Source organism: Triticum urartu, chromosome 5A (genome assembly GCF_056163025.1).
Source record: "Triticum urartu cultivar PI428250 chromosome 5A, HENAU_Tu73, whole genome shotgun sequence".
Taxonomy (NCBI): Eukaryota; Viridiplantae; Streptophyta; class Magnoliopsida; order Poales; family Poaceae; genus Triticum; species Triticum urartu.
This window is the reverse complement of record NC_141877.1, coordinates 612,916,872-612,930,121: the sequence shown is the minus strand read 5'-3', so window position 1 is coordinate 612,930,121 and position 13,250 is coordinate 612,916,872. Positions and strand designations below refer to the sequence as shown.

The window sequence follows — 13,250 nt, the reverse complement described above, 5'->3', positions numbered from 1 at the left end:
CTATTTCTAATGAAGCAGTTGGTAGTCTCCGCCGGTCAATTTTCGTCCCACCAGAGACGGTTTTTTCGTCCTCAATCCCACCTCCCGCGTCCCTTCGGTTCCCACCTCCGTGCTCGAACCAGGAAATAAAAATCGGTATGCTTCCATTATGTCCAGTGCTAAACCCTCCGGTTCATCGAAAAAACTCGCGCCTGAAAATAATCTACGACGGTTAACCTACGGAGAATTAGTCAGACGTTTCGCGTGCGTTGCGAACGAGCGAGCGAAGCCTTTGCCCTCGAGCGACGCCACACCAGACCCTTCGCCCTCGCCGCCGCCGCCGATCCCCTCCCTCAAACGCCGCCGCCCGTCACTGCTGCCCCCGCCACCTCCCGTCGCTGCCGCCCCCGCCACCTCCCGTCGCGGGCAGGCGGGAGGAGCCCTGCCCGGCCATGGCGACACCGCCGGCGGCCTCCTCCTCCCCCTCACCTTCTCTCCCTCTCCCAAGGGAGGGAAGGGAATGGAAGGGATTTGATTGGAGCGGTGGATCTGCGCCCTTGCCGTCTCTTCTTTTCTTCACCGATTCCAGGAGGAGATCGAAGTGGGAGGTAGACGAGCAGGAGCGCCGCGTCCGCGACAGCGATGAGCGACGACCCAGGTAACGCTATCTCCCTGCCGATGCCCCAACCCATCTTCTCCCCGTAGGCCTGTACTTACGCGCCCCCAGGTTCTCCTCTCCCATGGCAGGGGTCGGCGAGTGGCAACAGATGCGGGACACCAACTGGTGGCTCAACGGACAGCGAGAGGCGGGACACCAACTGGGCGCGCCTCTCGCGGCCGACTTCCACGGCGGCGACGTCGTTTACCTTGGCGCCTGCTTCTTTCCGACTCAGCGATCCCCGCGGGCACCGATGGACGGCGACGGGCAGCACGTGCGGCCGCGGAGCCGCGCGCTCCTGGCCGACGACGAGGATGACGGGACGTACGCCAGCGACGTGTACAGCGGCAACCTCGCCGCCACGGGCGGGTCTCGTGCTGGCCGGATCTTGGTGAGTTCCTTCCTTGTGCGACTTGGTTTGTTCATGGGTGTGAGATTGAGAGCAATTCTTCTTCCCTTCTTTCTGAATCTGCGGTTTCTAAACGATTGTTTGCGACCAAATGCAGGGGCGGTAGCAGTACTTGGTGCAGCGCCGCCGCGGCGACTACGGCAGCGTCGGGGTCATCGTCGTCCTCATCCGCACAGGGAAGCTGGACTGGGAGGTTTGCTGCTTCCGGTCGGCAGACGATGGCTATGACGCTATGCCCAGCACGAGTGCTAACGCCATCACGGCCGGCACCACTGGTGAGAGCCTCCTTGGGCGCATGTCTCTAACTGCACTTTTGTTATGCAAGAAATTTTAGTCTTGATCCATCACTGGGATTGTTCATCTCTATTTTGTGTGGATAGGTTACAAGAAATTTACCCTACAAAAATGTTGAAATAAATTGGTATGTTGCTAGATAGGCTAACTAGCTAGGAAGCTGCGAGCTAGATAGGTTAACTGAAATTGTTTGACTTTAAAGTGTTACAGATCAGCTGCCATCAGTCATGTAAATAAGCTGAAAGGAAATCATGCTACTCTGATAACTGGATTCCTCTTTAATTTCGTGGTATGATCTTTTAGTACGTAGCAGACTAAAACCGAGTCTGAAAGTAGTCACTCTGTGCATTTTAAAACCGAACCAAAAAACCATACCGAAAATAAACCGAACCGAACCGATTTTATGGTTTTTATGGTTTCTGGTTTCGGTATGGTATGAACTTTCCATACCGATTTGAACTTTGGTTTTTATGGTATATACCGAAAAACCGAACGGTTAACCGAATAAACCGAAGTGAAAATAAATTTATATTTCTTGAGATGAACAACCGTACAAGTTGTCATTTTTCTTGTACATGAGTCAAATTCACTGCTAAGCACGTAAATTTTTCTTGTAACATAGTCATTTTTCTCTTTTTTAAATGCTAAGCACATCCATAACCATCAACAGATGAATCAATGCATGCATATATACTTATACATATAGTCATATACTATTTGTGTAAAATAGTATGTGTTTTGAATCATAAATTTGCAAATTATTATTACGTCATTTTCAAATTCGCGTCAACTTTGGTTTTTATGGTATATGCCAAAACTATACCAAAATAATTTGGTATATACCGAAACCGAACCATATTTTATTTTCATACCGTATTTACCGAAGTATTAATACCGTACAAACCGAAAAACCGTATAAACCGAACCATGTAAACCGAATAAACCGAACGCACAGGGTGAGAAAGTAGTGTCAAATTTGGTGTAGACTCCACGTTCAGCAGTGGCCATGCAAGGTATTTTTTGTTGGGTGTGCCATTGTGTTTTTTGGAGCAATAATCCTACAGCTATTGGGTAAGATTTACAGTCCGTGTAGACGAGCCGTATGTCTTATTTTTAGTATCTCTACTCCTAATGTCTCGTTTGGTAGTCTCCGTTCTACGGTTAATTTTCGTCCCACCTCCACTGGTTTATTTTCGTTCTCCATCACATACACACGTCTGTGCTTGCTTGCTGATGTGTGTGTGTCGATGCGTCCCTCACGTGCTCTCCCGCCAGGCACCAGCAGCCGTTCGGTGTGCTCTCCGGGGTGCTGCAGTCGAAGGGTCGAGCAGGAGCTATGGATGCCAGCAAACAAGCCTGTGTAGACGGCAATGCATGTGAGGGCTCGCATCCTCATCCCCATCCCAATCTCTGACTATAATACTATAGATTAGATTATATGACATGCATTAGTTGCTTACCTTTGTAGCTGGCATGCACATACACCATCGTTTTCTGATAATTAACCATATTATTTTGAGTGATCAAGTTAAAAATTATATCATACTAATCTATTATGGTTGTGATTTTGTTATTATCCCGAAACAAAATACTGTACTGTAAATAAATCACAATTAGAGATTCTATTTTTGAGAGGTGCTATATGTTTTCTTTTCACAAACACATGCACCTTTTTATGTACTATGCATTTGCCATGTGATTTCTTTTGTGATGCTTATTTGCTCGTTTTTATAGTTTTATTTTATTTACCTTCTCTTACAGCAATCAAATCGGATGGAGAACATCACACAACAGGTAAACATTCTTGTATACTGATATTGAAAAATTACATCTTTGTTTGATTCAGATAGTTTTTAGCAAGAGGATGGATATACTGTGATGTTATTTCTAATTAATAATTTTTTGGCAAAATTTTATGATAAGCCTTTCTCCAGGACATAAAGAAAATGGTGGCACTTTGGGTTTTGCAGACGCCGCCTCGCGTAGGACTACGAACATGGGACGCTCGGTCGAGTTTTTCTTAACTCGTCAGGATTCTCATGCTGCAAATTTAGTAACGGGGCAAATTTTTGGGTGTCCTGATGTGTTTGCGGATTGATGAAAATTTGGCGAGGGAGATCATAAACCATCGCTCGCTGCAGCACATCAATTGTTGAATTCGTTTGAAGGAGCTGTCAATTGTTGAATTCGCTTGAAGGAGGTGTGTTTGCTCTCTGTTCCCTTGAGTCAATCACCATGATTTTACATTGAGACGATGTTTCTTCTTCAAAAGGGGATGATGAACAACATGGGAACAGGGAGGAACTTTACCCGCCTGTTATAGACTAAGCACTAAAAGCATGCTTGCATTCACTTTAGCTTGTTCATTCTGTTATAGGGCAGTGCTTTCGTTATGCGTATGATGCTTTCAGTTTATTGAAAGATTTGTTCCAAGGATAAATTCTGATCTTTTGAAACTATGTTTTTTTAGTGATAACCTTTATAAGTTGGACTGTTTATGGGCGATGGAAGTCTTGTAATAACCGTTGTTGTACATACGTTTATCATCATAAGAGAGATAATATATTCTTTTGATCCTCACAATTTTTTGCAGATGGAGCTTGTTTGGCTGAATTTGCTACTGAGTTGCCACATTTTGAGGGCCTGCAATTGAAGAATACAACACTTGAGATAACAATTGAAGAGTACTAGAGTAATAATAACTACTGCAAGAGTGATGTATTTTCTTTTTGTTGGAGATTTTCTGCATCTTTTATGGACGGTAACATTTGAGATAACAATTTGATGTGCTAACCATCAAGATCAACTTCGACATGTTTGGTCTCTAAAAGTTACTATTGACCATCATTGGTGCATCCTATAAGGGTATAGTCAGTACTATGAGTAACTTACCAGACATTGACTGTAGAAGTTGCTATCCAACTCTTGTGAAATCTAACCATGTTATTCATTTACGATACCTATACGTATGTGGTACACAATCTGAAATAGTAGAAGGGGAAAATAAAGCATTAATGTGGAGTATGTTCCAATGGAAATCTTCAGGAACACCTTGAAGGTAAGCATCATATGATCCTTCACGTCCATTCAATCTATGTATGATAGGTGCAATCGTCTTTTCAAATTCTATGTTACTGAGTTCAGATGTATGCAGGTCTGAGTGCAATTTTTCTTTAGTTCTCTGTGAGCTTAAAAATGCAACTGATGTGGCCCATGCAACTGAAATTAAAAACATGGAGAAGAATCATAAAAGATCTCGCTGAAAATGCCCTCGTTCCGCACTTCGTATGGACAGGCAGCGCCCTTTACCTTCGAAGTCTCGAAAAATGGTCTGGGTGATGCGGGTGCCTCAATGCTTGATGCCATGTTCTGTAAGAGGCCAAGGTACTATATTTTGTCCCTGATGCATAACCTGCATTGATTTTTTGTAAACTGTCCTTTTAGAGGCAATGATGAAAATGACTTTTGTGCATGAAACAACAAACCAGTTCAGTCTTTTTTATGCAGAGATCAAATTGATTTTTGTGCATAAAATTCTTCTTTGTGATACAAGGTCTTCTAATCAGTTTCTGCGCTATGCTTGAGGTACCAGAAAAGCATATGGGCATCAATTCGACAGGGTTTTGCATTATGTTTCATGCATATGTGCGCATAGACTCGATTCTTGTAGGTCCTGAATTACGTGCAACTTTATGTTATGGGTTAGATGAGTCAAGATCGATGATTTGAACTTGTTATCATTCCAAGCAGCTCAGCTCACTGAAATCTGAAATCCAAATATGAGCTCAATGAATATTGATTGCCTCTAAAAGAAATGCTTAGGTTTTGATGTTTTTATTCAGTTTTATTTAGGGTTGAGTAGTTCAAATTTATTTTTTCAGGAATTTTTGTAGGGACCGTGTGTGTGGCACTTAATATTTGTCTTTGTGTCTTGTTTGTGCACTTAATATTGGTCCAATTTTTGTTGCATAGGTTGTATTTGGGTGTCCACGCGCTACAGGGAATTACTGTGCGGAGTAGTAAGAATTGATTTAAACGTAGAGCCTAGACTCGCACTCCATGAGCATCCATGGCCGGCGAGACAGGACCCTCGACCCTCGGCCTCTGTTGAGAAGGATCGTTCCACTGTGTCCGATTTGTAGTACAGAGCAATCTCATTCCTCTGAAGTTCCTATTGGGCAAAATGGGCAAGATGTGTTTGGTCAGTGGTGCTTTGTTTTTTAGGCTATGGCTATGATAACTTGATGACACCCCTTTGTAGTACAGAGCAATCTCATGCATTTGTCCTCCATCTTCAGGAACATTTATTAGTGTACAATGGCCAAGCAATTGTTTAAAAAAATAAGAAACCTGGAATTGAATTGCTAAAACATGGAATTATTCTGCTTATTTGTAGGTTAATGTATGACTATCACGTTTCCCACCAAGTAAAATGTGCTATTTCACCACAAACACTGACGAAGTTAAGCTCAGTGCAGGCAAAATGGATAAGTCTGTAACTGGAACTCTGGATAGTTGATCCTCTGAATGGCGAAAAATTTATCAAAGTTGCTGAGGTTCAGGGGTCTGAAATTAAGGTATTGATGCTTTGGGGTTCTTATCTTTTCATTCCCATGTTACAATGCTATGAGTGTAATTTGGTCTTAGTATCTATCAACTTTTCCCAGCTCAAAAAACAATATATTTTTCGCCAGGACAGAGCTCAAAATACAAAGACTGACTTTTCCTTGTCTAAATTTTACTGATATTAGCGTGTGTGTATTAGCTCTGATGTGTGTTCTAAAAAAATATGTAATATTTTCATGTTGCAGCCATTTGTGGATAGTTTAACTAAATGCCCAAAACCCACTTAGAGCTCCAGAGAGGTCTTGTTTTCTTGTACTATGGATTTAAGGTGATTCTCAAGAGGAACAAGTCGCCATGGACCGATGAGATCGAGAGACGGCTCCGCGGTTGCGTGGAGTGGCGGCTGAGAGGAGAGGCAACAACAACTCGTTGTCCGTGATGGCCCGAGCATTTGCGAGAGGGGATGGAGCGGGGGTTGCATCGTCACGGCCAGTTGCTGGAGTGGATGGAGTGGTGGCCGCACGGACGCGCTCCTGGAGGTGCCGGTATGCACCCTGATTTTGAGCCTGGGAGGTTCCTTGCTCTGTCCTATCCTCAAGGGTGTTCATCTACTTTGGTATCGTGCTCTGGAGTCAGGATGATGCACTAATGCAGGTTTGATTCTTTACTTTTTCTTTTGTTTTATTTGTATGCACATCCCTGAATTTTGTGTGTCGTGATTTAAATGTTGTCGTGTGTGCCATTGTGTCCTATATAATTATTCTATTGAAGCACCGCTGCAACCCAGATTGTTTATCAAATTGATGCAAGAAACAAACTAATACATAGAGAGTATAAATTTATTGCATTAATCTGTATATCCCTGCACCTAGCGATAGGTAGAGATGGAAAAATTTTGTAGCTTTTTGATCCCGGTTTTTCCTATTGAAATTATGGATTTGGAAGCTAATCATGGAGTGTTTCGATTGCCTGCTTACGGAATCGCAATGAGCACAAGTCTGCAACCTTGAAGGAAAACCCGTTGCAACTGGTGACATAATATTACGTCGCAACAAGAATGTATAGAGCTACAGAGCTCTGTGGATCCTTCTCTTCACAAAAGGTGAGGTTTAAAGTTCATGTTTGTGCTTATTGAAAAACAAAGAAAGAGACGAGTTGCTTGATATATTGACAGGTATATAGTGTAACAAAAACACGCTTATAGTTCTAACATGAATTTGATTGACTTGGGAGTTGTGACATGCAAGTATTTTATGGTTGATAATTCTGTACTACTTGTTATATTGTATAAAAATAGTCTCTGGTTTCATCTTCTTTGATGACATATTTTCTATAACAATTGAAATGCATTATGCACCTGTTCTTTTTATTGTGGTTCCATATTTTTTCAAATTTATATATTCTCTATGAATAGTTACATAGATGCATGTTCTTAATCTATTTTAGATTTTTGTTCACCCGAAAATGCAGTATAGATCTGCCATTGACATTTTTTTGAAGCACTGGGTGAACATTGCCGAGATGCTGATAGGAAAAGCCTTTTTGTTTCCTCATAAAATGTTGCCCATCAGTTATTAAACTTAATGGATGCATGTTGTGGGCTTGATGACCATGTACACCTTTTTTAGTTAGAATTGTGTCTGCTATGGATCTATCTTGCTTAATACAAAGAACTCTGCATGCTTAGGAAACAAGAGGTAATGTAAACAATAGATTCTCTTGTGAAATTGCGATTCAGCCTTGGGGCGTGGATGGCGAGAAGCGGAGGCGTGTGCCTAGAGTAGCGGACCATGATGGATTGATGAGTTGATGTCACGTGACGTACTCACGTGGCGGCTGGTTAGGCTCCGGCGGCTGGAGCCATCATCGACCATGATGCCGTGCCAGGAGCACAAGGGCTAAGACGAGGACATGTTGGTGCCGATGAAATAAGGTTTATTGGGTCGTCCTCTTCCAGCAACATATTACACAATCTATTTAAGCCGGTTGATTCTCTTTGGTACAAATGTCCCTCATTTAGTTGATGAAACTCTACCTTCATAAAATTAATTGAGTTGGGAACCATAATATATATACATCTATGACTGGTATCTATTTGGCTATATTAAACTGACAATTTATTCTTCTTACCGGAAGGATATGTCGTGAAGATGATTAATTCTACAAACTATACTGCTAATTCATCGGAAATGACTACCAACTTGTTTAATTCCGCATGTGCAGGTGCTGCCGGTTGATGGGGGCCTAACCATGAGTCTAACTGAAAGTGAACAGGAGCGATGTGCAGAAAAAAAATCTTAGCAGATAGGCTGAATTTGTATAGTACTTCGAATTTATTAGGCAGTACCCCCTCCATTTGTATATCACTTCCGAATACAAGTTCAGGTTATTAGGCAGTACTATTGAATTTAAGGATTGATACTTGAAGATTTTAAAAGGTTACTAAATTTTGTACCAAGTCTACTGTTATGTATGGGAAGAACATGCGCTAAAATATTGATAATGCAAATGAAAGTGATCGTTTGATTATTAAATCATGCCATTAATAAGATAAGTTCTTGTCACTTATTTCTTCACAAATTTCCATTGTTCAGGTTCGGACTTGATTTGTTGAGCTATTTTAATTTATGTATGAGAGAAATGAAATACTTTATGAGTTGTATGTCGAAACTTTGACCAGTTCGTTGTGGAATAATGACGGTGATTTGGATTCTTAACTAATTTATGATAGGCTTCCCTTTTGGGGGCTCTCATTTGGTTTTATGTGCTTTTTTCTTACCAGATAGAAGATACTTAATGTTGGTATCCCAGAGTTTTACTTACTAGATATAAATAGAAATGAGACTTGTTTATTGAGAATTTTATCTGTAGTGTGTGTCAGTGCCCTCATACTTCTCACATGAAACCTTGAAGAAAAGCATAATGAATGATATAAAAATGTTGGTGGCGCGGAAAAAATATAAAGTCGAGGGTACAAAAGTATTAGGATCTCCGTACCGGCGGATGTAGTGGGTTGCACTGATTGCAGTTACTTCTTTGCTGTTATTTGTTGTTACTGCCATAGTTCATTTTACGTGCTTATCATACCTCATGAATACACTTGAGTGAAATCGGGGATAGTATATATGCATTCTTCCAGAGTTTCAAGAAGGATAGCAGAGAAATATTTCTTGGGGCTGTGACATAGCTGTGTGGTACTTCTACATCTGCAGCATTTACAGTTCATGTACTTACAGCTTAATGCAAGCATTGGGATTAGTTACAGATTTCCTTTGATTTAAATTTCTAAATCTATATTACTATTAAAAGAGCAAACATGAATTCATTTAAAGCCACACACAAAACTGTACACGGGACAACCGAAGCCCTCCGATTAAATCAACTTAAATAGATCCGACTGACCATATTACGTCAATGATATGTCGCTTGGATGAACGTCTGAGATCAAATGTTCTTCCTAGGAGACGTCTGCCAATAGTCGCGCCTCGCGTACCCAATCCCTGCGGCCCCGCCCGTAACTCCATGATTTCCGGATCCTCCCCACCTTTCTTTCTCTAGGCCCCAGGTCGAGAAGAACAGATCCGCAGCAACTGCCGCCGCTCCTCCCTTCCCCTCCTCCCGTGCGTGGCCATCTCATCCACCCCGAGTCGACCCCGCCTCCGGTCGCGGCGCACTCTTCTACAAGCCGCGATGACATCCTCGCCGGTCAGCCGCACCCAGCGCCCTCCTCCTCCCTTCTCTCTCCCTCTCCTCACTAATCTATCTCCCTGTCTCCGTTGGACCTTCCCTCGTGACTGCCGGCCTTCCTCCTCACTAGATCAACGACGGCGACGACCGGATCTCCCATGCTGCCATAGCTAAGACACACCGCGCATTTGCCCCACCTCCCAGCAAACGCCGCCGCCCCTTCCCTTCCGATCCACCTCGAGTCAACCTGTCGCCACCACGCACGCGAGCCACGGCGGGGGACGCGAGAGGAGGAGTTGCGGCTTCCTCCGGGCACACACGTGCCGTTGCAGTCGGCCTCTCCTGGAGCGTCGGTCGCCGAAGCCGCCTGCCGCTCGGCTTCTGCCCCACGGGCGCCACGTCCAGGAACTCCCCTCCGCCGCTGCCGGGTGGGTCAAAATCACTGCTATCGCCGTGTCCCGCCCCATTCTGTTCATGCTCTGACGTGATCCTGATGCGCATGCACACATCCTTTTCTGTACAGAGTAATGGCCATTGGATTTAGATTTTGGGAGCTTCCAATCGTGGATGCTTGTTTCCGTATGGAGTAATGACATTTTTTAACTGACGGATTGATCCATGTAATTAGGTTTCTAGCTCAATCTTTCCATATAGTTGCATCGACTTATACTGAATTCTTTAGTGTCGCTGTATATAATATAGATATTCATGTACTGCTGGAATGTCCGGTCAATGTCTGGTCTATGTACAACCCTCTAAAATTCTTTTATATCTAAACATGTCTGAAACATCATTTGTCAAGACACACTGTTAGTTAATCAATTTAGTCTGAAACATCATTTGTCAGAACAAAATGGCTTGCAGGTGTTAAGATGTTAAAACGAAATTTTTTGCACATGCATGCATGTTTGTAAGTTGTAACCATAGTACCATACTGAAACGGAGCAACAACATTATGCTGAGGACATGAAACATGGACAACCCATTTTTAGTGGCAATACTTTGCGTAATCAACCAACATAGGATCACTCTGCACCAAGCAGATGGTAGTTCTAGCTGAGGAGGATACACCAAGAGAATCAACCAAGCAGAATTAAGCACCATAATTTTCTATGTACACACTTTGCTGTAAAAGATTTTGTACACGGCAGTGAAAGAGTTGAATATGAATAGATCTTTGGTGTCAATACTGACAAATAGAGCAGCCTATCATGAAAATGAGACATCTTTACTGTCAATTTTATAGTCATCAAGTGGTCCTACATTTCCTGATTGTTTGTGTGTTCCCGCTTGATTTATGTACCACAATTGATAATCTAATTATGATTTATCCGAGGATTTGTCCCAGTTCAACTCAGCATTTTACCACCATCAGATCTCTCCGTAGTCCTTTGATCACAGTTTTATTTGCTTTTATGCATCAGGTCTATCATTTAGCATTTCTCATTCATTGGCCCTTTGAACTTATAAGCATTGAATTCATGATTGCAGGATTGTCTCCAGGTGCAATAGTCGTTCAAGCACGTGCAGTTTTTGGGAGTGAAGTCAAAAGAATAGCTTGGTACTTCTGTGGTTGAGGTTTCAACAGATTGATTTCAACAGAGGGATGCTGGTGCAGTAACCATATCTATGGTAAGACATATGGAGTAAAATTAAGCGTTGATACCTTTTTTGTTCTACTGAAATTTTACTCGTCTAAAGAAACTTCGTATCATATACTAAGAGGAGAAATTGTATTCTTCAGTTCCAGACATTTAACAGTGATCTGAGAGGTTCTGGCGTGAACTACAAACTAATCTCAGCTATGTCTGAATGTAGTGCAAGGAATTCTGCTTCTTGCAGCTGTAGGACCATGAGATGTCGACGCTACACGATAGGGGACACCAAGGTCCCAGCCAAGTCAGTGATGTTGCCCCGACTCCCTATTTCTTCAGCTTGAGGAAGCCCTGTGGCAGCCTGACTCTCTTCTGCCTATTGTCGTCCTATCTGACCTGCTACTAGGCAACTACTACTACTCACGATTGATAGGTGAACCTTCTGATTCTCCCTTCCTGTTCTTCCCTTGTTGTTATCCAATTGCTCTTGATAATTTATTGATTCAATCAAATTTCATTGCAAAGCAAACTGTACCAGGCTTTTCTTCTTTCTAATGCTGTGTTAGTTCACATTAAGTTGTGAAATCCAAGTCCATACATTTAAAATTCTTCTTGTTCTAATTACACAAGTATTTTCTCATATTGTATTTTTTTTTCATTAACTAATGTTCATACAGGAAACCATCTCAGTAACCTGATATAGTAGTTAGTTTTGACATTAGACGCAACAACTTTGACATTGCTAATTTCCTCGTGTTTTTAGTAGGAAAATAAAATTTTCTAGCATTTCATTATGAGCTGCAAGCTCTGAAAACAGATGTATCTGCTCCTAAATTATGCTGTGTGGTTTCTGAATCATACATGCTGACATGCATTGGCAATCATTATTCAACTGAATTCCTTTTCACTGAAATAAGAACCACGTAATGCTTACGATTTAATCTGGTCATCTAGACAACTAAATGGGTTAATATTATGCTTAGTATCCTTTGGCATATGTTTTGCAGGGAAGAAAACCCTTCACTATTTATCTTTTGGCTTCCTGCTGTTGAGTTTTAGGTTGTCTGCTAATACTTTTAAGTCTTTCTTACACTCAATTTCAGATGCTATCTTGCGAACGACTGAGCAGTCTCGGCTATACTTTAACCCAGACATCAAAGAAGCAAATAGCTTGATATATGGTACATACATGATTGCCAAAGCCTTGCTATTTTTTTACCTTGACTAACACAAAGGTTGCAAAATGTGTAGGTTCAGGGAGCTCCGACGCTTGCTCCGACCAAAGAAGTTTTTCACACTGGCACATAGTGGCATTGGCTGAGGTGTTTGTAACAAATTGTACAGATCTTGATTAATTTTTGCTCTGTTTTTTCCTCCCCCTTATACCATACTATATTAATGAAAATTTGACCATAGAACTATTGTTGTATGGTTTGTGGTTAAACAAAAAGAGCCAGCAAGGAGGTGGAGTTTGCGAAGCACACGTTCGACCATGACAACCCCAAGCATGTGTCCCCATACCTGATGACGAGGCGACCAGGTGAATACCACTCATGAGATGTGTGAGCTCTGGCGAAGAGCATGAGTAGAAGCATAGAACACATTTGTCATTAGGGACTCGCGAGGATGTTGTTGCAACATATGGGCTCATTTACTTAAAAATAAACAGATTTCAAAAGACATGTGTTATATTTGAGAGACGTGCGTTGCACGTGCACGCTTACTAGTGTTAACAACAATGACAACTTGTGACATGCCTAAGTTTAATTTCCATTGAGAGAGAGTGGGCGATGGATTATGAGATGGAACGAAATTAAAATGCAACTGATCTGGCCATGGCTGGTTGTCACAGAATCCTTGTGATCTGTTCTACTTTGACTTGGAATGTGCGGCTATGATAATGTAAGTGATGAGTTTTTTTTCCCGGATCTTCTATGGGAGGTCAGTCAGAGGTGAGTTGTAGACCAAGAGCTGGTGGGCAGCAGGGCATGCACGTGCACAAAGAACAAATCTGAACTACGCCCCTGCTTCTATTGGTTTCTACATAGAGCGTCTAGCTTAG

At 42.2% G+C, this 13,250-nt stretch overlaps 1 protein-coding gene and 1 long non-coding RNA gene across 18 annotated transcripts; both read left to right on the top strand.

The window, feature by feature from the left end:
* Positions 1-233: 233 nt before the first annotated feature.
* On the top strand, positions 234-8,470 carry LOC125511021 (uncharacterized). 13 transcript variants are annotated; one of them, XM_087522047.1, is made up of 12 exons: positions 235-637; positions 707-1,028; positions 1,144-1,321; positions 2,616-2,716; positions 3,102-3,134; positions 3,264-3,540; positions 3,934-4,398; positions 4,495-4,724; positions 6,152-6,560; positions 6,852-7,008; positions 7,594-7,839; positions 8,130-8,470. In XM_087522047.1, exons 1-6 carry the CDS (start codon positions 622-624, stop codon positions 3,436-3,438), a joined length of 825 nt encoding a protein of 274 aa, XP_087378173.1. In that variant the 5' UTR covers positions 235-621; the 3' UTR covers positions 3,439-3,540; positions 3,934-4,398; positions 4,495-4,724; positions 6,152-6,560; positions 6,852-7,008; positions 7,594-7,839; positions 8,130-8,470. The 13 variants fall into 13 exon arrangements, with proteins under 13 accessions (XP_087378180.1, XP_087378173.1, XP_087378171.1 ...); XM_087522045.1 differs by adding an exon at positions 5,819-5,917 and having other exon boundaries at positions 6,152-7,008; XM_087522046.1 differs by adding an exon at positions 5,814-5,917 and having other exon boundaries at positions 6,152-7,008.
* An 818-nt stretch (positions 8,471-9,288) lies between these two features.
* Positions 9,289-12,642, top strand: LOC125511020 (uncharacterized). Of its 5 annotated transcripts, none has more exons than XR_015602909.1 (6): positions 9,289-10,021; positions 10,117-10,221; positions 11,085-11,225; positions 11,412-11,621; positions 12,292-12,369; positions 12,440-12,642. It is a non-coding gene; the product is annotated as an uncharacterized LOC125511020 (long non-coding RNA). The 5 variants fall into 5 exon arrangements; XR_007284856.2 differs by having other exon boundaries at positions 9,290-10,021; positions 10,117-10,213; XR_007284855.2 differs by lacking the exon at positions 10,117-10,221 and having other exon boundaries at positions 9,290-10,021.
* The last annotated feature ends 608 nt before the right edge of the window (positions 12,643-13,250 follow it).